The following is a 24,405-nucleotide window of genomic DNA, read 5'->3' as shown; positions in this document are numbered from 1 at the left end:
AACGCGTCGTCTCCAAAGAGAAGATTCGGGTAAAATATACTGAAAACAACGCACCTGTAACCAGGTAGGCCCTACGTTTACAGCGACACGAATATTACTAAATGAAACCTCTTATGTTATGACTCAGACATACAGTAGGTTAGAGGGGAGCCTGACAAACCACTACAATGTTTCCACAGTTCAAAGAAAAGTAACAAGATGAAGAAAGCAGTGGGCCAGATGAAAAATGGCCCCACAGGACCAGGTCAGGATAAGGACACATTGACAACAGTGCCGAAGGTGAGTAAATGGCATCCTGGTAAATTAAAGATAGATCATGTAAACAAGTATTGTCCTTTTACAGGATACGACGGCTATATAATGTATATCATAAAATTCAAGACTGAAATAATCACACAATTTCTATAATGATTGTTCAGGGTGCACAGTCAAAAGGTGGCAGGATCAAATCTGGCACGACACGCAATACAAGCAAACTCCCCAGGTATGTGTGGTGACGGGTTTGTATTCTTGCTGAATGCTTTGCTTCAAGTGCAGTAAATCACTTAATCTCCAATAGCTTTTCCTTACACTTGTGTGTGTCTCTTTACAGCCCTGACGAAGGAGACTTGAGACCTCAAGTCCGCAAACATCTATCTGTGCACAGGAAAGAGGAGCAACTGGAAAATCAACGGATATCACAGTGCAGCAACGAGCTACACCAGAATCGTGGGGGGATGGGGAAAAATCGTCGCGCGCTCTCCCTGCCTATCTCCCCAATATCAGGGCTACGACACATGCCAGCACACCCAGTAACACACTCCCCAGCCCTCACCCCGGAGGTACTACAGCGGCACTACCACCAGAAGGATGAAGACACCGACAGTGCCAGTGATCTGTCAGATTCTGAGAGGCTGCCTGTACTGCCCTCTCCCTGTACCCCTTGCACCCCTCCTCACCTCAACCTCAGGGCCGAGGTCATCAACACTAATGACTTTCCCCCGGACTTCCCTGGACCTCATGGGGCTGTGGGTGATGAAGATGAGAGTGAAAAACCCAGCTACAGTTACCCGGACTTTCTCCCTCCTCCCTTTAACACTTGGAGCCTGAGACAGCTGGCAGTATTTCTTCATACTGAGGGCCGTGGCGCCCCCCGGCCCAAGCCTGTAGGGCACTTAGAGAAGTACCTGGAGAGGCTGCTGCACCTGGAGTGGCTCCAGATCCAAACAGTGCAAGCAGAGAGCAGCCGTCCGCCTGGGAGCCGTACAAGGCCTCAGAGCTTCCCCGCTGCCACCACTGCTCCCCAACCGAGGCCTCACACAGCTCCACCATCCCGACTCAACTCCCCTAAAGGGCAGCGGCAAAGCCAGCGAGCCTTCCCGTTTTCACCCGTCAACAACCCCCCATCACCTGCCTCAGTCCAGCAACAGCATTCCCGCTTTCTGGTTTGCCCTCACTGTCACATTCGCTACCCATTGTGCAATGGAAGCTGCTCCGCCTATGCCTACCAGCGCCACTCAAGGCTCAGCCCGCTGCTTGAGCGCAGAGCCAGAGCTGGAGCACCAGCGAAGAGGAGCAGCAGTGAGACCCGAGCACCCTCAACGGAAGGTAGGAGCCCAGGAGGACAAGGCGGAGGACAGAGCGGAGGACAGAGCGGAGGACAGAGCGGAGGACAGAGCGGAGGACAGGGCGGAGGACAGGGTGGAGGACAAGGTGGAGGACAGGGTGGAGGACAAGGTGGAGGACAAGGCGGAGGAGGAGCCCAGACCCCAGTTAGCCCAATAGCTGGAAAAAGTCATCTCAAACACATGCAGGCTTCAGGCAATGCCCGTAAACAAACCCAGGAATCTGGAACTAACCCAAACAGCCGAGGTCAGGTCAGGAAAAGCCGCGTTCGAGCTAACTCTGAGACCGATATTAAAAAAGAGCCTTGTGGCAATAAAACAGCTGGCGCAGAGAAACGTGTTTTTGCCGCAGGTAAAAGAGAGGTCATCACCTCCAAGAGAGTAGAGAAGGACTGGCAGAGGATAGAAGCTGTAGGTCAGGCCTCTAAAACTGCCATGAAAAGAGCTGCTAAAGAGCCACAGCCTCTCTTCAAAGCTCCGCCTATAAGTAGGAATGGCAAAACAAAAAATGTGCACTTTGTTGCAAAGTAACGCCACTAAACCTACAGTACAAAGCTATACTTAGTGGTTACTTGTTGCAGGAACTTGAAGCTATGCTTGCTTTCGGTGTAATCTGTGTAATACTAACACGTTGTAACTGTTGTACAGCAGTCTGAATCAGTCAGTGATGTACAGCCTTCTATCGGTAAAAACTAAAAGAAGTTGTGCAGCTAGAATAAAGATAAAACAGCAATGAGTTCAAAGCAAAATAAGACACTTGAATAGAACAGAATTATACACACTGTATTTAATTCAAAATACATAGTAAGTATATAATCATACTGTTGGATTGTGTTTTGACAGAAGGCTCATTACGATCCAAAGCACTACTAGAATATTAAAAACGCAGCTTTTATGTAAATGGTATTCTGCTGCACTGCACATCATCTTCTCTCCGTATACTACTAATGTTGAAATAGGCATAAAATAAGCATCTACTCTTCCCTTGGACAGCTTTCAGCATAGGTAATCCATAGTGAAGTTTAACACAGATCATTACATTTAAGTCATCAAATGCGACCATAGCGTTACTAGTGGAGTTTGTGATGTTGGAATGTATTTGTTTTCAATGCTTTTACTTTACTTGATGTTGCATTTGATCTTTTCTTTGGCGCCTCATGTTTTAAGATATATATATGTTCAACGAAAGCATCTTTGGCTGAAAGGGAGGCACAATGAGTGGTGGTGTACTGCAGTGATGTAATTTGTCTCAGTCATATTTGAGCAATGGTTTGAATTGTTTGGGTTACAAGGGCTTTTCATGTTTGAACAGCTTGAATTGTAGTCTATGATATTATGTATTTTGCAAAGAGCTGAGCTCTTTCTGTCATTGAAGACGGTGTAATGTTTGCTACGAATGTAAATGCATATTTTTCCAAATTTTATATACCATAGTTATATTTATGAAAAGTGTTGTAGTTGACTTGTATTCATCACTGTCATTATTTTGTTTACATTGTCAGGCATAAAAAGAAAATGTTGAGTCAAAGAGCTGGATGTAACTTGTCTACGGCATTGGTCATCCCTGTGATTCAATGATTCCACACGTCATCGCTGTTATGCTGCAACATGGTAATGTTATACATATCACGTGCGTATCACACTGCATACTTGAAGTCTGTAGAACTCTTTGTTTACATTAGAGTGTCTTATCTGTTTGTTGTGATTTACCATTTGCACTTGATTCATGGGAACACTACATCAATGTAAAAAAATGTGATATATATATATATTGAGTTTGCGCCTCATTACTTAAACTCATGTAAAGTAATAAAGCCATAGTTAAGGGGCCAGGAGGGGCAATATTAGTGTACATTATGTTGACATGCACGCAGAAAGATTGTGGTATGTATTTTCTCAATGTTCAAATGCAAGTATTTGTAAGGCATAGAAATAAATGTTTTGCACTCGAGGGATATTGATGCACTGGCCATTCTTTGGGACACGTGAAGAAAGGATGTACAGTTGACCTGTCCTTGATTCTGAGACTTTGTTAAAATCCCAAACTTAACCAGCCTTAACTCTGCGATTAAAAGAATAACAAGGTTTGCCTTAGTTTAAAAAAAAATGTAGTTTTCATTCATTTGCATGTTAAAATTTCAACTTAAGTGCTAGTAATATGATCAGATCATCACAGAAAGCTCATTTTGTATGAAGTATTACTCATGTTTTTCAGTTTATTTGTGTTTACCGGAGCCTCTCTTCTCCCAGAAACATACAAAGTACTCTATTGGTGGTACATAAAAATGATACATGCGTTACATCCTCTTCTGTCCTGGAAATGGTTTGAGAAACCGGCGAAGCTGTTTCTCCCTGTCATTCACGCACCCTGCAACAAAGAGCAGGTGTGTATTTGCAGCTATATATTATTTGTATGTAATAATAGCATGATAAAGGCTTTTCCACACGATCAAATGCCATGGTCTTAATTATATATACTTTTGCACATTTATCAGATTTTTTTTTTTAAGAATCTAAAAAAAAATTGTTGCCTCAGAAAGTTTGCACCAGCAGCACAGTCAGGTTACCTAAGTGTGTGTTGGCAGTTAAACACGAACTGCTAAATTTCTCCAGGTCGTCGTCCTCTCTAAAGACGGGCCCATCGTTCCACATGAGATCGTAGCCACCCACCCTTTTCTCCTTGCCAGTCAGCCTAATGAGAAAAAACAAACAGTTAATCAGAATGCAGCACCGGTGTGACAGAAAGAGATAAAAGGAACTCATCGTCTGCTGTGCAGCATTCACCTTGTGAGGGAAATTGTAGTGAGTTGTTTATTGTTGCAATTGAAGTGTCTTTTCCCCCCATGTTTTTAATTTTTAAATATACCACAACCCAAGATTTTAATTCCAAATGTGTATAGATTGGTGACTATCAATAAAGACTATGACTATAATGAAAGAAGAGACAGAGAGCCCCCGCATCTGGTCTCCTGATGACAAAAAGGCAAACGCACGATGACAAAGAGATCCTTACCTTCCCTCCATATCAACAACATTCAAAGTGTCTTCCACCAGCCGGCACTTCATCTCGTAATCCTCTTGACTACTGGGTGCGTATGACGGGGAGGCATTCACCTCAATCAACCACCTGCAAAAAGACAGAGGGTGATGACATCCACCAAAACGTTTACTTAGTCTTTTGAGCCGGCATTAGGCCAATCCATGAGCACACAAACATTGTTAGGTAGGTACAAGCAAGTGAATGATTGTTCCAACATTTGCATTGGGAGAGGCACTATAATTGGTGTGCATCTTATTATTTACACCACATTTGTAGCATGCCTTGCAATTTGTTCAGATATGCTGTGCAGATTAATGAGGTTATTTATACATGATGTACTACTTTGTTTGTTTGTGTATCCAGGGAGGCAAGGCAAACGTGTGTCATGTTTGCTTGTCTGTGCATGTGCTTGTCTTTGTGAGCATGCATGTCTTAGTGCATGTTTGCAAGTGGATATGTGTCGGTGATGATGCACTTTGTTGCCATGCGTACAGTGTATGACCATATGAGCACTTACGGTTTGAGGTTGTGATCCAGCAGAATGTCATACCCATAGAGCTCAAAGCAGTGTTTGTCATTGATGATGACCTTTTGTACACTCTGTAGACTGCGGACAAAGATGTTATCCATCTCTTTAAACAGCGATTCTACAGTCTCTCTGCCATGTTTCGCAGTCAGGTATCTTCGAAGCTGTTGCATCTGCCACTTACATCCCTATTAAGAGATTAACAAACAATGCAGGAATAAAGTGGACCGGTTGAAGGAGAGAAAATTCAGAAAAAAAAATGACAAAAATATGCAGCAACGTTATCTTTTACATATCCTGTTGTTCTTGAGTTACACACCTTTTCGGGGTCATAGTCTGGCGCTGTTTTCTGAACAGCCACATTGGTGAGGTGCATATCTGAAGAGAGGTACTAAGTAGAATTTGGGAACTTTAATGATGTAAACACACCTTCCACAAGGATGTGGATGAAAGCGACAAAATTCAGAACAATATCCTCCAAAAATGGGTTAATATAAACTAACTTTGAATGAATATTTCATTACAAAAAAGGCTCAACTTGTGAAGGTATGACTCAGAACCAAACAGATCACAAAGGTGCATCAACATTTAATTGAATGGAGAAAAAAAATGTTATGATGGTGAAAAAAAGGGATACACTTGTCATCAATACTGCTAAGGGAGAAGCGGGTGCTTGAGAAGCGGCCAAACCCATCTCGATACAGCCAGGCCTTTAAGGGGACATACTGAAACACAAACACACATTGACGCACAAATGCCAGTATTTTTACAATTTGGGTAAATATTGTAATTTACAAGGTTCAATACGTACGGATGTGACCAGCACATAGACTCTCAGGTCAAATTTTCTGCCTGCAGGGACAAAAAGTTAAAAAAGTAAGTTGCTCACTCTTCCTCCTGTTCCAATTTGTCCATTTTATGTTTTTGTTCATCATCTGTTAGCACATTCAATGGTTTTTAAATAAATTATAATTATATTTTTCATAAAATGATATTATTATCAACTGGATATAATTGTTGTATTTATCTTTCTTTAACTTTAACATTTTAAATAAACCTTATAACATTCTTGGTTTTACAATGCTGTATCGCTAAATCAAAATGTTTGTGTACATTGTAAAATTGGCAATTTTGATTGTGACAACCATTAATTAGGTAGGGGTTCTCTATGTAGCGTTGAGCTACATAGCTTTCCACTTGAGCTGCATCCTTCTGTTCCTCTGAGCGGGTGCCATCCTGTGTAAACACAATATTATGAAACTGAATATGTGGGTGTGAATGTAAAATATCAATTTTTAGTCATTTAATTTACACATAATTCCTTGATTAAATAAATACACATTACCTTTTTCCAATCCATGATGTCTTTCAGTTTCCTGAACAGGAAAATGCCTTTCCCTTGAGATTTTGCTACCTAAATAAGCACACCGGACCGGTTAATTTTCATGATTTAAATGCTATGTGGTGCTACCTTTATTTTAAGTTCTTAGGTCATTTTATTGCACTGGATCACATGCATGGTCTACTTTAGCTAACCGGCTTCATGATCCAGATGCTACCAGGGCTTCTTTTGAATTCTTCAACAAAGAGATGATATTCGCTGGGCAGTGCAAAGGTGCAGGGGAAAAAATCACATTTGGGTGCCTCCATGCGGCCAACATCCCTTTCAAGATTTTTCCGGTATCTTTTGAGGTTTTTCACCATGAGGTTTTTGCGAGTCAACTGTAACATAAGAAACACAGAAAAAGACAAGATGACTTTAGATTATATGAATGATTTATGCTTATTACTGTTCCATCTCCAGTTTATAGTCTCCACGCATGCTAGATTGATGCTGCCTCACCTCATAATGGTTGCGAAAGTGGTTTACCCTTACATGTTCCTCCATGTATGAATGATCAAAATTCTCCCTGAGCCAGCCCACATCACACCAGCTGAAGTCCCACTCGCCTTCACTGAGAAAAAGAGTAAATACCAGATTCAAGCCACAAATATGACAAAGAAAGCTGATGTGATGATGAAGAGACAGCACTACTCACTCTTTGACTTCAACCCAACCTGGTCTTTGGCGCAGGACATCCTGTATGGTGTTGAGTAGGCCACATTTGTAACGCACACATCTTCCCTCCCTGAGGAGACATTGTATCTTAGTGACTGTTACCAGTATTAGTTATTAGCTGTTCATGTGCAACCTTCTAAAGAACAACACTCACCGCTCCTCACTTTTGTTATAGTCATAAGAACCTTTGTATGCAGAAGCCTGCAGTGGTGAAGAAAGCAAACCAAGATTTAGTCTATTTCATTCTACATTTTAATGCACAGCTGCAAACGACACATCCATTAGCTACTCCTCTGGTTTGCTAATTACTAGCTTAATTAATTCAAACAGGTAGATATATATCGTCTTACGTACAACCTTGTACTACTCTTCATTAACTTATGGGTAGTTAACGTAACGCTGTGACGCTAGTTGGAACTTTGCTAAGGAGACAATCAAATTAGGTTAGCTAACCTAACCTGTAACATAGCTAGCTATTTCTTGTCAGTAAAAAATCCAACAAGACAACAAAATGTACCGTTACACAGTGCTTTCTGTTTACCTTGTACTTTGACATGGAAGCGAACGTTGTGAAATATTTTAAAACTGTGATAATTAACTAACGTAATATTCAAATATGCGTAAGTAATACGTGTAATCTAGTTAGCAGTTAAGCTAAGCTAGCTAGTCACGGTAGTGTTTGATAACTATTGCTATGGTAACAACGACACAAAAAGGGGATGTCCTGTTGTGCTTTCCGTAGAATTGTTGATTCTGTCAATTCTATTCCTTTTCAGGTTATTTTAATCTTCATAGTGTTAAATTAATCTATTATTAGAAAAGAAAAACACAAGAGCAGACGTTTGCAGTCATGATTATTTATGAAAGCCTATTTTAAATTTTCAAAAGAATGTTAACATCTTGAATTGAGTTATAGATATGACAAACATGACCTATGTCAATGTTAGTGACGATTTCTCTGTTTTTGTTTTCTGATTTGGGTCTCGTTAATATGATCTATAATTGAGGTTGTAATGTTATTCAAAAGACTACCATTAAAGCAGTTAGTTGTATTTAAACACATCTTGAAACACAACAAAACCGTTTCATCACTCATCAACCCTCAACCCTACTATAAAATCACCACTTAGTGGCGCCAAAACCTCATCCAATTGAGTGTCTCTGTTAACACATAATGACGATATATTGTTTTCTCAAAAACTGTTACTAGATTTTTCTTTCTGCATAAAATAATCAGTGTTTAATCAAAGCAATTAACACATCTACACATTTTGGTTATGTGCATGGATTGCAAAATAGAATTGAGGTAAAAATAAGACAAACTTGTTTTAACTTTGCAAATGCTTAGAAAAAGCTCATTGCCAACTCCCTCCATTCAGCCAAAAGTATCAATATGACAAATGTCAAATTAACAGAAATAGTAACATTGTTTCGTATTACTCCCTAATTCTATGTTTATTATCCACCAATAAAATAATATAAAGAGAGAACATCAACATTCATAGATTCATGTTGCAAACATTGAACATTTCTATATGAATTAAGATAACAAAACATGGCTGAAGAACAAATGACCAAGTCACTGCATCCAGCGATTAACCAAGACAGGGAGATTTTGAAGGAAAACATTGTGGAGTGAGAAAGAAGGATCATCTCTGACCTTTGAACTCTGAGGGTTAAGATAGACCCTCCATAGGACATTGAGAAAGTACACTGCCCTGCATACTTAGCCCCTCACTTATCATCCATTGGTCAATGGATGGCATCTCATTTGTTTATGTTTCCTGTCTTTTTTTAAATTAAATTGGCTTAAACATTTCATTTCCTTTCGTTGTCGTTTATGGGATAAAGCCATGGAGGGTTGGGGTACAGGGCTAGGGATTCTTCCCTTTTTCAGAGTCATAAAGCATAACAGCTGAATATATACCCAATTTATAAAAACATTTACATTTGTTGTTTCAAACGCCTTAGGTTCCCTTCTGTAAAAGGATCTTACCCCTGAGTCAGATTCCAGTGCAAAGCTAAATAAATGTAAAGATTACCGTTGCATATGCTGTTGCTGTGCCTTTTTTCTTACTCAGCCATCCACAGCTAATCAAACAATCAACCATACTTTAAACTCTGACATAAATAATCAGACCAGGCTAGAGTAACAGGCTTTAGATTGTTTTTGGCTGAATGGTTTAGCTAGCTGTTGAAGTGTCCACACAGTAGTAAAGAACATATAGGCTAGGCCTCTCAGCAGTCTATAAAATGATTGATCCACTAGCTGAGCCAAAACACTTAAGTCTGAAGACTTCCCACCATGCATATAAATAGAATCAAGTACTTTATTTATGTCATTTAATAAAAATTACAGCTGTTCCAAAACATAACATTTGAAGAACAGTATTTATTGCTAGTGCTGTCATATAGGAATGTTGGTATTATTTCTAATGATGGAAGATAAAGAACAGACACGAAAACTGAAATGTGGCAGTGCTAACACATCCATATCCAAAACAGCTGTATATAAGATGACATAAGTTTCTTTCAAACTGCATCAACATCATCTGCTCGGGCAAGCCTCAGAAAAAAAGCATTCCCTGGCATCTTTCCTTTGATCCTGTTTTTCAGCAGAGGAGATGTTCGCCTACATGCGTGTGTTAATTTAGTCTTTTAATATAGTCTCTAAAAAGTGTCAATAAATATTTCCATCTCCTCCAGATCAGCTAAACATGTCATATTTAATAATGGCTGGTTGGAATAAACAAGAATGTGATTGTTGCAATCAATCAAAATATCAACTTTGGCATGAGACATGTGTTTAAAGCCTATCCGAGCGTCTCAGCCAAAAGTTATCATTTCTCAGCTGCTCACAGTTATTTTCATGACATATTTTTAATTGTACAGAAGAAGAAAAAAATGTCAGCAAACCACACCGTACCCGTGTTTTCAAACACAATACAGTATCCTTGCATAAATTGCCGGTTTCCAATGCCAGGGGTTCCCTTTACATCACCACCGCAGAGCAATATTCCTTTTCAAGTTGAGTGCTTCATGGTAAACAGTAGTTTAGTCCTTGGATAATATTATTCATTCCATGCCTTTCATAACCCAGCCTCAGTTAATAAACGATCAAACCATAGGTGTCAATCAGGAATCAACCTCTCAACAAGCATTTATCTTGAGGGAGATTTGAAGCATTTGTGTGTGTGCAACAGGTTTATAGTTTGGCAGTCATCAGTTTGGATCATTTATATCAGTAGTAGCAGTACCTATTATGCGTATCATTTTGGGTAACCACATATACTTTTGACCTTTTGCAATGTGAAAAGAAAGAATTCCATCACCAGTATCTTGGAATAAAAATTGTTTTTGAGGATCAGTCCATGGGTTTGTCTCTTTCAAACATGTAGCTTGTGTTTTATTATGGATTTGAAATAAAATTCCAACTTCATAGTCCATTTTAGATTGTCAGTTGAAGTCTAGATTTCTTTGAAAAGCCCTCGTTGACTGGTTGAGTTTGAAAATGCTGATAAAACCTACACCAGTGTGACTTTTACAAGAATCTCAATAACAACAATAATAATAGTAATGATAACAATAATCATCATCATCATTATCATCATTATCATCATTATCATCATTATCATCATTATCATAAACATAATCATAATCATATTGATTCCCAGTGGGTGATGCTCCTCAACAGCGACCACACAGCAAATATGTGGTATGCAGGGGCATCAGCTGTTTCTCGTAAGAGAGGCATCTTGCCAACTTTATAGCTATAATCCTGTGATGTTCTGTTTGGTGGAAATTTCAGCTCGGCCTTGGGTGTTTTTTGCCCATGACTACCCTGTTCCAGCCCATCTCCATGAGCAGAGGAAACACGTCTGGTATGTAAAGGATTCAGGTTAAGGAAGCAAAGGCAACTAAGTGTGAAGCTTTAAGTAAAAGGGGCGTTGCGCCTTAGTCGATAATAGTTGTGACATGACAAATTGTCTCTGACCTGCATATCATTGCTAAAATAATATCTCACCAATGCTGCTAGAGTCAGGAAATGACTGCCCTCATGTTGGGCTTCTTTAAGTGTCTGTGCGCACTGGTGTCCTCTCATTTATTACCATATCTAATTAGATCCGTCTCTCTGATACGGAGAGTAATAAACGTCAGCCTGGTCTTTAAGAGGGTAGGACAGAAATAAAGAGCAGTGTGGCTTTTGTGTATATTGGAAAAAGTTTCCATATATCAGTGACTCTGCAGTTGAATCCACTTTATTTCTGTACTTGATTTTTGTTCATTTTACATCACAGATCCTCGTGTTCATTTCAACAGGCTTACATATCTGCAGCCTCTGAGATGTTAATTCCACCTGTATATTGTTTCAGGAGCTCCACAGCACTCCGTGGGGTAATGACTCAGTAAATCCCCAGGTTTTGAACACCCAAAATGTTTTCTTCTAAAACATACGAGGAGGCCAAGAAAAACAGGACAGAGTAGCAGCTGGAATCTTCCTGACATTCCCACGTCTCCCAAATAAGCAGAGAACCCATCGTGATGCGTTTCCTGCTGCAGCCCTATAATCAACACTTTACAAGCTGTTATATACATATGTTGACAAATGATGTGAAGACATATGTCTTACTTCTTGAGATAAAGAGGGGAGGAAAACAGAAGGGGAAAAAAACAAAGATTCTGTAGAACTATTACAGCGAAACACCAGATGTTTCCTGATGGGAAAACTTGGTGGGTCCAGAATTGATTTTTATAATGGCATTGCTAATAAACAAGACGTAAATAATTTAAGTAGTTAAATGTGTTGCATAATGCAATGAGTATAAAGTGAGAACGATTTAATGAAATGAGGCCTGTATTAGGTTTCTTACCTCAATCCATTTCATTACTTTAATGTTAATAACCATCCAAGACCATGTGGACTCACACTGCAGATTCAGATTCACCAGACCAGGTCCTTCACAGAAAAAACTCCAGAATGATACCCTGAAAGCCTGCATGTATCACATAACTGCTAAACCACACACAGTCAAATTTCTAACAGCATTGTGTTTCCACAACTCTGGTCAGAGGAAATAAAACAAAATATGGTCTTCATTTATCTGGAATTCTCTCTTTTTCCCAGCGTGTGGAATGTGCCAGAGATTTGGGGTATGGCACAAAACCATGGCCTGAGGGAATTTGGAAAGAACCAGAGGGCAATCATGAGTCAGACAGATTTAGGTTTAAGCCTTAGTAGCAAAGCACAAATCCAAGACATTTATACCCAGAGAGTATCAGAGTGAGAAGGTAAACAGTACAGGGGGCTTTGGATCATCATGTCAGAGCATCTAATGCCCCAATCCTTCCATGAAGGTGTACATATTTGTTTCATGTAAGTGTATTTGTGTTTTCTATGTTCAAATATACCAATTTGTCTGTATGTAATCTCAAGCTCAGCGGGAAAGATTTCATCTTTGAAATTATTTTATTGAAAGTGATTTGCATCCTACATCTCTTAGTTCATCTTTGGATGCTTATTTCAACATGTTATGGAGTACGGTTTGAGGCTATTACAGGTTTCCTCTGTTATCCTCTGTTCCAGTTGTTTATGGTAGTCTGGTGTTTGATGGAAATGATCGCCCCAGGAGGCAACTCAAAGTGAAAAGAAATTGGAGTTAGAGGCTCACTGAGGTAAGTTTGTTTTCATAACAGCGATCTGAGAGCTTAAGCTACACCTTCATAGAATCTGTTGGCCTTTTATCACATGTGCACATAATATCTCCTTCAAATTCCCAAAGGCGTTCCCATTTACCTTCCATGATTACTCGAGCCAGTTAATGTGTGTTACACAGACACACGCATGCCCCACAGTGGTTTGATCATTTACGTGTAAATTGAAAAAGATTACAGTAATAAACATTTATTTGACCAACATTTCATTGCCGCCCTCTCACCTTTCAATGACACTATAAATGCCCAACTTGGTTGCGTCTGTCTCACACACATCACCTCTTGGGATGCTCTTGCTGGCTTGAACCTCAGTGTACATTAGTTTTTACTTGTTTCAGTATAGCTTTTTACCTTCACTGTAGACTTTAGTAAGAGAAACATGTTCAGTTAGACTCAACTAGGGCGATTTAATCTGTCAAGAGCCTTCCACTTTGGACCAATAAAACATTAAAGCGGTTTGGACAAAAGCTGTTGAAATACAATAAAAGAATCCAAAGGCAAACCACCCAGAATCAACTGCAGACCTTGGCGCATTTAATAAGAGAAACAGACCTGCTTAGCACCTTAGCAGTCAATCATACAACTACATTTGGGTATCCTATGAGAAGAGAGAGGGAGAAATATATTCCCTCCTCTGAGTCTATCCCCTATCTGGCCCCCTGCCCAAAATGCCTAAAATGCCAATGTAGACGTGTGAAGACTCCAGCTACACACATGCAAACACAGACGTCTGTACAGTCTAAATTCTATCATTCGTCCCAAAGAAAACTGTCAGTCACTAAAAGTCAGCAGCCGTTTTCAAATCTTATTTTCTAATGTTACCATTTCAAAAGAAAAAAACATATTTACCGTATATCCCCTCAAACTCTCACACCTGACATGGCCTATAGCTCTCAGTCCTCTAGACCTGGACACTGTTGCATACATTGATCCCCTGGGGATGTCAGCATTGTTCTAAAAATGTTCTCAGAACGTTCTGCGTCATATAGTTGCACTTACCTTTTACTCTCCACCGTAGGGGTATGTTAAGAAAAAATACCTTTGTTATTGATTTATTAATCTATTGTAATTATTTTTGATTATTTAGTGAGGTGTGAGTATATATGGTGTGCATTTCTGCTTTTACTTTGGTAGTTCTGTTTGCTAAATAAACTACAGAAACGAAAAAGGGAAATTCATCATCACAGGATTAGTATTTGACACAGTATAATTATTGCATCATGCTCTCACGCTTTGCTGGATGATCACCTTTATTATCTTTCAAAAAGACAAGTGGACCATTCTACAGGTTATGCATCAACACACACTCAAGTGGAGCCTAGTTCATCTCAGTGCACAAACACTGCAGTGTTACTTAATTTGACAGTTATAATGAAAGGCGTGGGCGTGTACCAAGCCTCTCCTAAGGCTTTTACCTTTGGATCCAGCATTCTCTGATCCGTTATTTGACACCTGGACCGCGTGGGATTAGCTGCACATGGACATCTACACAGAAGTAAATGGATTTTAACTCGGTGCCGGTGGGAGATTAATTTGACAAGTGCGCTGCACCCTTGTCGGGCTATGATTCATTTGGGGAATATCTGACATCGCAATACTATCCGTCCTCGCGGGAACCATGCTTTTCAAAATGCTTGCATTAATTATCTTACAAGGTAAGCTACGTTTTATGTCGGCAAGGTGCAACACACTTTACCCCCCCCCCCACACACACACACACATTTATTGATTTATTTACTTGATTACTACTTCGCTTATTTCTAACCTGTTTCCTTATACAAGGTGTTTTGACGTCTGACGCCTCGGTGACATCCGAGGTCAACCCCGCGCGTCTCTCAGACTCCAGCAGGGCGTTTGGCTCCGGGAGATCCGCAGGTTTACAGCTGTCTGATGCAACGGAGGCAAAGTCCAGGACTAAGCGCTGTACCTGTTATTCTTACAAGGATAAAGAGTGCGTCTACTACTGCCACTTGGATATCATCTGGATCAACACTCCCGAGTAAGACATGCTTTGTTATATACTATCAAATATCTATTGCCTATTTTACCAATAATACACTTGAACGTGCTATTATTGTGCAAAGCAGGGGCGTAGACTTCGTTTGAACACTGGTGGGGACCCCCGACAATTTGAGTTAAACACTTAATTTTTTGCATTCTGGTGAATTTTTCTGCACTCATTTCGGCCTTTCCTCTATCTTTTTCTGGTGGAAATGTCTTTATTACTGTAAAAGAAAACACAAAATTCAGATGCTGGGTGACAATTCAAAATATAATACAATGTAATGCAGTAAGGCTTTCAGGTATTTTTGCCTTCAAATATGTATTCTCAACTTATCCCTGCTGAGTCGACATACATATGATGAACTTGTCCATCCTCTTTGTGTCTTTTGTTAGAGGAAGTAACCTCTTTAAATGTGCATGTGGCACTTATTCACGTCAATTATATTATTGCATTTAAATTAATTTACAAACCCCGGGACTTTAATGGCTGACATGGTTTTCGGCAAGATCTCTACTCATGTTCAAAACTTTCTGCATAGTTAAACATAACATTTCAGAATACTTGGCGAAGTTTCATTGTGAGATTTATTAGTCAATTTGTTTCCCCTATTCACCTTTAGTGTATCGAAGGATGTATGGCATTTTACAATACATAACTTTAAAGGCTGTTTCAGCAAAATCAGTTTTAACTAGTCAGAGCCAGAAATCTCCACTTCAGTAGCACTTACATACACCAAACTTTCCAGTTTCTTTCTTTTAGATTCACTCTGTAAAAAGCCTTTGACTCTAAACGTCAACAAAATGAAACACGATTTTTTTTTACCCGGCTCTATCCAATGTTCAGAAATATTTTCTGGAAAAGTATGCAAATTAGCACATATTTAATAAGGTAATGCTTCATTTGCATGTTTCAACATAATATTTCAGAAAACCTGTAATACAAATAATAATTGCCTTAACGGGAAATAATAAACGGGGGTCGTTTCATGGTGATATTTATTAGTTACATTTTGTATCCAGGTGTCTCTCCTTAATGAGAATGAAGTCACAATATTTCAAGACAAAATCCACCTGCCCGATAGTCTTCTGTGCATTGCCTTTTTCAGACCGCCTGACAGACACACTTAACCCTGTTTGGGACTCAGATCTCTGTGTGAGACAGATCTCTGTGCTGCTCTTCATTGGAGGTGGAAAACTGAAACTAACTGAAAACACTTCTGATCAGGCATGACATCTCACTATTGTGTGGCTTATTGTCTACACACAAATGTAACTTCACCACTTATAATGAAGTGCAGCTCACAGCCGCTTCCCCAAGCTTTTCACTGGGAAGCATCTTGGAGTAGAGAGACAGTCCCTGGAGCAAAGGTGTCAACAAGCGTCAGGGACACACAGACAGTGAAATGGAGCTACCAGTCGGAGGAAAGGCACACTGATGTCCAAACGTTTTACCAGTCAAGACAAATGGAGAACACTGATCAGCTCTCGCCTCCTCCATGTCTGGCAGTAAGCCTCTGAGGGAACATCGGAATATCTACTATGACTTCACAGTCAAAGATAATTCTTACAAGTTTGCTTTAATATTGGTATAGGCACATAAAAGGGTAGCTGCAGCTGTGAGTCTTCAGATAGCCTGATGATGGATGGCCATCTATGACGGGTGATGTGTGCGGGAACTGCCTTACTCCAAGCTGAAGACCAATATCAGTCGCCTTAAAACAGAACTTAAAATTATTTGGGCAGTTATGGAGTTTTCAAATGTGGCCACAACACAGGCTACACCTATCGGTCCTGGGAACTTCGGTTTATGGACATCGTGGTCCCAGTGCTCAGCACTGGACAGCAACGGCACCACTCTCCCATGGTCCAGTTTCGTCACGACTGGCGGTGAACTGATTTCATCCATATGTCCCCTGGAATCGAAGGAGGAGGAGTGACCCACCCTGAGTGGAAGACCGAAGTCCCAGGCCTGTTCCACTCCTGGCGACTATGAACCGTGGGCCTCGTGGAAATGGCAAGGCCCTTAATTGCCCCCCACTTGTTTTGGAGATGTAAAATTCTGCCGTTTTCGCGAGCAACACAACTGGCTGAAAGATACTGGACATCCCCTTTGTGGATCATTTTACTTCATTCCCGAACAGTCCCAAGCTTTTTAAACGTGATTATCTCCCCCAAACCATAATGGCTCTCAAAAACGAAATACAAGAAAATAGGCTCCTCAGCCTTTTTTAACCATGCTCTAAAACTGTGGAATTCCCTCCCCAAGGCTATAAGAAATGCAAGCTCTGTGAAGATCTTAATCAGCAATTGAAAACTTTAACCTGAAGCTTTTAACAAACTGTCACTCTTCCTTCGTTTTAATCTTTTGCGTGTTTTAGTGTTCATATGCCTTCCTTTGTTGCGTCTTTTCGCATTACCTGAAGCAAGGGATGGGTACCGAAACTCAGCATTAAACGGGCCCTGATTATTAAAGACCGGAGTATTGATAAGCTTTGACGTAACAGGTGCTTTTTATCAGTACTTTTTAATGTTTCTGTGTATTTTATTGTAAATAGTAAAGTAAAACGTTATCAATGTGTTCAACCAGCATGAACATAAGCAGAAGCACATCCTATTTCAATCTGCTCTGTCTGCAGTCTGTCGTTTACCGCCGCTATGTTTAAACAAGCACAGCATGCTAACTCGACGAACAGCACATTTTTACAAACAAGCTAAAACAAAAGCTGTTTGTCTGTAGTCTGACTGTTTAGCTTAGTTTGTTCTTGACAAGCGGCACCTGCAGACAGTGACTGACATCAGAGGGAGGTTGACAGAGGACAGGAGGAATGACTAATACTGCTGTTGACTGATGTCTGTGTGTTTCATTCTTTATAAACTTCACTCAGGAATGTTATATGTCTTATTGACATTTAGGATTTGTTTTAAGTGAGATGTTAATGACTTCTTTGTAAATAGTAGTGTCGCTGCTCTAGAAACAATATTTAGTTCTATTTAAAATACGAATACATTCTAATCCTGTTCTGAATTTCTTCATAGCAATTATGTTGTCATAAAAGGGGCCGAGTATCAATAGGAGTAGCTCCTAGTAGTAATAAAATCCTAAAGGTACCGATCCCTATCTGAAAGCAGCTGTAGCTTAGAAAGGGAGGGGTGAGTGGAGAGGTATTCAGTTGGTTGCAATCTACAAATGTACCACTAGATGCCACTAAATCTTGCCCCCCCCCCCCCCCCATCACGTGATGGTGATGAATAACCATGAAAAGATTACATTATTTTTCACACATGTGGTTACGCAACATGTGTTCAACATGTGGCCTAGCACACCACAGATTGTTGTATTGTTAACAATACCGTAAAATATAATTTTCAATGCCTTCTTGTTTAAAGGAATTTGTTTTGCAACCTTCTAACTGCATATTACAATCCTTGGCAAGACAGCAAGAAAGCATTCTTGCTTCCTCTTTCTTCTTGTGCCATGACTGCTGTTGGCAGCATACTGTATTACTGCTAAGCAAGTTTAGACAAATTGACATAGTTTGAAGACTGAAATAAAAATAAAAGCAGTAGGTGTGCTTTCCAATATGTGTGCTTACATTTTGCGGATAGAAGATACACTTTCAAAATTTGTTCTGGCTCTTTCAAGCTATAGTTTCATAAAATCTCAGCATGGAAAGTAGAATGGTATGTATCACATTTATCCAATAGGGAAGCATCCCAAATGTTCCAGAGGAGCAACTCAATATTGTCTCAGAAGACTGTGGTTTAGCTTCCAAGTGTCCGTGTGCATATATATGACTCCCTCTTCTCTTGTGACCTCGATACAATTACAAGTAAAGTGTTTTCACTCAGCTTGCCTCATTGGCAGGTATTCAATCAGATACAGGCAGCAAGCAGTCTGATATAATCTGGCATATCTACGGGGGAAAGCCATTTATTTCAAATGTCTTCAAAACAGACTTCAGGATCAGGGGCTTTTTGCTCTGATCGGCTATGCACAAATGTAGCTGGGGTGCTCTGACCGACTCTTCTTTCTCTTTGGCCCTTTGTATTTTTCTTGTTTACAAAATCCATTACAGAATGTAAAAAACAGATGAGTGGGAATAAGAGAAATTGGAGAGACGATAGTACTTAACAGCATTAACAGTATGCAGTCATGGATTTTTTAAAATGTTTATATAATCCATGGAAGTTATATTTCATGGTTATTATTTACTTAAATGTCAGCCTTAGTTTTTACATTACCAATACCTGATGGTCACTTAACTATAAACAAATGTTCACTGGCCAAAGGTTTCATCAATGCCAAGCACAAGCTGTTCAGTGAAACATCTACTAATGTTATAAAAATAGAGATGTTCTGCCTGATTGAGAAGCATGTATCATGTGCATGTTTTTTTATTGAAACCTAAACTGCCATACCGTGATCTATTCAGATCTCTCACTCTATAGTGTGAAAGCCTATATATGACAGCTGGCCTGAGGGTGACTAGAAGACATGTTAACGTTTGGGCACTCTCTAAAACGAACAATATTTAATACCTTTTGTTTTTCTTTGTCCCCAAGAATATGATTTGTCTCACATTTTACTTTTACCTTCTGTTTTGTTTTTTTACCTTCTCAGGCGCACTGTGCCCTATGGAATGTCAAGCTACAGAGGGCCTCAGCGAATCAAACGTGCTGTCAGTGGAGAAGCAACTGACCGCGATGAGGCAAAGACTCAGCGCTGCGTTTGTGCTGCGCTTGATGCAGACCCTGAGTGCCATGACTTTTGCCTGTCAAGGTCAGTCTGATTCATCGGATCCTTCTAAGTCTCATTATTTTTAGATCATCACATCATGCTAATTATAAGTGTGGAGTGAAATGTATTAACCCTAATAAAAAAAGCTGGAATTAGCCATTTGTTAGGATAGTACAGATTTAATGTGAAATATTCTCTTTAAAGCCCCCTGCAGACAGTGCCAATCAGGAGTCTCCACAGAGTCCCTGGTCCTGGATGACAGTTTGATACCTCTCCATCGTCTGCTCTTCTTCTCTGGAGAATGGACCCTTCCCTCCTCTTCACCCTCTTCCCTCTCCATTTGCAGCTCTTGCCTTCACAAGTACACATTCAAGGAAAACACTTTGGAGTTTAACACTAGACATTCCTCAGCATCACAACTCTTGGAGCAAGTTCCATCTGGCCGTGTGGTTTCAAGCACTCCTCGGCAAATTCAATACAGATCCCTGGAGGCTATCCCTTTTTTGTTCCCTCCTGAGTGCAGCACGAGGATTACTTCCACCCTGAAATAATAGCCATTGACCTCTCTTCTGTCAAACTTCATCAGACAAATCCTTGTATTCACACCTGTGTTGAGGACTACACTTGTTGTAAGCTTGTATCAACCTATAAGGGACAACAAAGGCATTTCTTTGACAATGTTGGAAAACAAAAAGAGACACAAGGAGCCATGTAAAGTAGGAGCAAGGGATGATATTGTGATATCTTGCCATAAGAATATCGAAACATGTGAACAAAAAAGGGGAAATCTTTTGGCTTCCTGTGCTGTGCGACATATTATTGCGCTTTGATCTATGAGACTATTTACAGTCAGTCTGGAAAGCGTTCACACCCTGACATATTCTGTCTAAACACACTTTCAGCAATAATATATCATTTGTGCTCTTTGCAAGCAAACTATAAGTCATATTTGTTTTGGTTTTACCTCACCACCACGGGTACTCTATGGAAACTGTATGACAGTTTTAGCTGGAATAAACTTTATAATAAGCCATCCATTGTTGTGTCCTGCCCAAATTAGTCCCAAAACATCCATGTTCTAATGTAATAAAAAAGCATGCAGACATCCTATCATTAAAACCGTTGCACGGAACTGTGGAATACTTATATGTTAAAAAGTAACCTGATGATATACTTTTTTCATTTTCAACAAATCCCATGAAAAGACCAAAACCAGCAATGAATTGTTTCTATTAGCAAGGATTGCCTGTGCAGTCAAAGCCTTGTGTATCTGATTCCCCTGCACCGAGCCCTACAAAATTATGAAGAATAATCTGTTACAAGTCCTATCTTGAAAATGCAATTTAAGTAAAAGCATAATCAGGAAAATATACTTAAAGTATAAATGTACTTAATGCTAAATGTGTCTGTGTCTGTATTCTTATATATTATATCATTAGATTATTACACTGATGCATTAATGTAAAATCACAAATTTAGTGTTGTAGCTGTTTGAGGTGGAGCTAACATTTATAACTATTTCTCTGCAATTAACTATTATTTTCATTATGGACTAATCTGCTGATTAATTTTTGAATAATTGTTTCAAATGTACTTGTGTATACTGTTTATAATTTATAACAAAACATCATATTTTACATATTTTTCTTCCTATATTTTGTGTACAAAATGGGGGTTATGGTTATATATGATACTACTGTTGAATTAAAAATTATCTTTAAGCTATAAAATATGTTGTAATTTAATGTCAACATATACATTGCTGGAACAATGTCAGCAACATGAGCCCATGTCCAAACCAACAATTTAATTTCTATAGACACTTTGCAGCCTTAGCATACCCATGATCATCAATTATATTTACACTATCACCTTCCTTTGTCGCTGAGGTTGCACTAGAATTAACCAGAATGTTTGTTCATTCCTAAAGCATAGACAGTTCACTCAGCCTCTCTGTCCCACTGTGCTCCTCAGATTTCAACAAGTTGAGCTTAATTAAGCTCTGCAATCCCATCAGTTATTATTGACACAAACAGAAAAAAAGTCCACACACACCTCACTGAAGGTAACATGTCCTCAGTGTACGCAGAAGCTACCGCCGGAGGATCCACCATGAACATGTTAGTATTTAGCATGGTGGCCAGATCCAGAATGCACCTGTTAGTGATTCAGCATTGTGGGTGTGTTGACTTTAGGTAACTTGGCGTGCTTGCCGGGTGGTGCATTAAATCATTGATTTTAATTAAGGTACATGCAACTATACCGAGGTACAATAATATTATTGATAACCATACCCCATAAGGACGTGATATTTAACCTTATTGCATTGTTGCACTAACAGCAACTACTTTGCCTCCCCAGCTGTTGAATTAAGATCATTTTTTGTTCTATTCTCACACAGCTTATCATCAAGTGATTTTCATGTTTACCAGCCGTGACAGCAATGCTGGTGTTGTTTCACCTTGTGAGTGTGTGTGTTAGCCAAGTGTGTCTATATTGTGTGTCTGTGGACAGATTTTGTCATCAAGATAGCTTTGCAAACATGCAAGATGCATTCAAAACTTTGCAGGTGTGTAGTTGAGATCGAAATATAGGTTGAGTTAGAAAATGGGCGTGGTCCAAGCAAGTCTGTAACAGAACAGAAACCTCAACCGCTTACCTTGCAATATGGACTAGGAGCTCTTTCTCACCCCTTCCAACAATGACCTGTTCGAAGAGGATCAGCTAACTCCTGAAGTCCTGGTGGTCGAAACCACCGCAACCCTTCTTCACCCGACGCTCCGACAGTCCTTACACATCCCAAAATTCCGTGTGACCAGTCTCCCGACTGAAGAACTCACTCACCCAGCGCAATATCCCCTTCTATCAGTCCGATAGAAAAGATAAACTTTACAAACTGTACACGGACTCTCAGCACAACACCACTCCCGCTCCAAAGCACTTCTGGAGTGCCAGCGCTGCATCAGCCGATGACTTCACAATGTATACCATGGCTGGTGAAGCCCAGCCTTCCACATCAGCCCTTTTAGAGGGCAGCAGTTTAATCAGGGAACGTACTGGGGAACACTCAACACAGAATTATACTGAAGAGTTTTTGCAGCTCGCTCTTCCCTTAATTGAAAGCTTCCCTTCTACCCACCACATACCCCCTCACAGTCCCTCTGCCTTTCAAGTCAGCTTCTGGTAAACGAAGCCCCACCGTTTACCGTAGCCTGCCTCCCGCAGTATCCCCACCATCAATCCCCCCTAAACCAGCCAACCACCCCCGGCCCTCCCCCCAATGTGTAGACAGGAGAGGTAGACCAGTCCTCTACCAGGGCAGGAGGATGGTCTGTGATAAATTCAACGACCTAGGATGCAACACCTCCCGCTGCCGATTCCTCCACACCTGCTGCTTCTGCGGAGGGACCCACACAAGACCAACCTGTCCCCACAACCCAACCAAGCACAGCCTGTGTAAGTATCTCAATACACCAATTGCTGTCCATGCTCTAGCTTCCGCCTTAAAGAACCACCCAGACCAACAGTTCATTCGCTTTATTTTTGATAGTTTATCCTAACAAACATCCATAAACTCCCATACGTCATCAACCTCTAAGATGACTTCTCCACCGTCACACCACCTGCCTCACCCCCACCACATGGCCTCCACACTCACTTTTGCCTTCCAGGAACTCTGCGTTCCTCTTTCCTCCTCTTTCTTGGCATCACCCTCGACTCCATCTCACTCCAAGCATCCCTACCTGCCGAAAAAATTCAATCGGATATCATTACTGATCTCAAATTTCCTCCTGACCCTCAAATACACCAAACACCAACTGTTAACGGTGTTAGGCCACCTCAACTGCGCTATCCGCATCATTAACCAAGGTCGATCCTTCTTGTCACACCTCCTTTCAGTTGCTGCCTCCGTTACAAATCTCCATGACCACGTCACACTTGACTAAGCATGCAAAACGGAACTAAAACTGTGGCACTAGTTCCTCTCCTCTTGGAACGGCATCTCTTTCTTCTACAACGACCACATCACCAAGCCAGAAGACATTTAGATATTTACAGACGCAGGCCCCTCCTTCGGCTTTGGCGGCTTCTACAGTGGTTCAGCCAAATGGCCGCCCAAATTCTCATCCCTCACGCCTTCTTCCAGGATCTCAAAATGTATCCCGTAGTTATAAAAGCCATTCCTTGGGGGCATGAATGGTCCAAAAAGATCATCGCTATCTACTCAGACAACAGCGCATTAACAAAGGATGGTCACATCGTCTAGATATAATGCTGGTCATGCGGAGATTGACCTTGGTTTCGGCCCAGCACCAGCTCGTCATCCGAGCCTCCCACATCCAAGGTCACAAAAACTGCATTGCTGATTCACTTTCCCGTTTCTCGTTTCAGAAATTGAGACGATTGGCACCAGCCTCAGACCCTCTGCTAAATCTGGTTCCACCATTTTCAGCCACCATCTTCAACTGACCCCGCAACTGTAATACTTAATCTCCACCTCTCAAGGTGACCATCCTCAACAGCGTTGCCCCTCAAACCCTCTCATCATATCTCACCGGCTGGAATAGTTTCAAAGCTTTCCATGCCTTCCTCAGCCTTCCATTTCCATCACTCGACGTCCTGACCCTCACAAACTTCATTACATTTGCCCATTCACTCTTCAAGATCAAGTCTTCCACTATACGGATCTACATAAGCGGAATTAACCTCTCAACAACCCTT

At 40.5% G+C, this 24,405-nt stretch overlaps 2 protein-coding genes across 2 annotated transcripts; one reads left to right on the top strand and one right to left on the bottom strand.

The window, feature by feature from the left end:
- Window positions 1–3,901: 3,901 nt before the first annotated feature.
- Window positions 3,902–7,785, bottom strand: ttll9 (tubulin tyrosine ligase-like family, member 9; the record flags this gene model as incomplete). Its single annotated transcript, XM_079176251.1, has 14 exons — window positions 3,902–3,972; window positions 4,172–4,296; window positions 4,618–4,731; window positions 5,162–5,358; window positions 5,490–5,548; window positions 5,808–5,895; window positions 5,982–6,022; window positions 6,316–6,406; window positions 6,516–6,584; window positions 6,707–6,892; window positions 7,014–7,125; window positions 7,210–7,299; window positions 7,384–7,430; window positions 7,771–7,785. The coding sequence occupies 14 exons, from the start codon at window positions 7,783–7,785 to the stop codon at window positions 3,902–3,904; spliced, it is 1,305 nt and encodes a 434-aa protein (XP_079032377.1).
- A 6,616-nt stretch (window positions 7,786–14,401) lies between these two features.
- Window positions 14,402–21,352, top strand: edn3b (endothelin 3b). The gene is made up of 4 exons (XM_079169747.1): window positions 14,402–14,596; window positions 14,724–14,940; window positions 19,567–19,725; window positions 19,888–21,352. Exons 1-4 carry the CDS (start codon window positions 14,560–14,562, stop codon window positions 19,940–19,942), a joined length of 468 nt encoding a protein of 155 aa, XP_079025873.1. The 5' UTR covers window positions 14,402–14,559; the 3' UTR covers window positions 19,943–21,352.
- Window positions 21,353–24,405: the final 3,053 nt, after the last annotated feature.

This window comes from Pholis gunnellus (genome assembly GCF_910591455.1).
Source record: "Pholis gunnellus genome assembly, chromosome: 2".
NCBI classification, from domain to species: domain Eukaryota; kingdom Metazoa; phylum Chordata; class Actinopteri; order Perciformes; family Pholidae; genus Pholis; species Pholis gunnellus.
Note: the sequence above shows the minus strand (reverse complement) of the source record. Positions and strands in the feature narration are given on the sequence as shown.

Bases quoted from the DNA above. Each gene is read 5' to 3' on its own strand.
- edn3b (XM_079169747.1), top strand. From the start codon at position 14,560: ATGCTTTTCAAAATGCTTGCATTAATTATCTTACAAG. The intron at 14,597-14,723 runs GTAAGCTACGTT...TCCTTATACAAG, and splicing joins TGCATTAATTATCTTACAAG to GTGTTTTGACGTCTGACGCC. The intron at 14,941-19,566 runs GTAAGACATGCT...TTACCTTCTCAG, and splicing joins ATCTGGATCAACACTCCCGA to GCGCACTGTGCCCTATGGAA.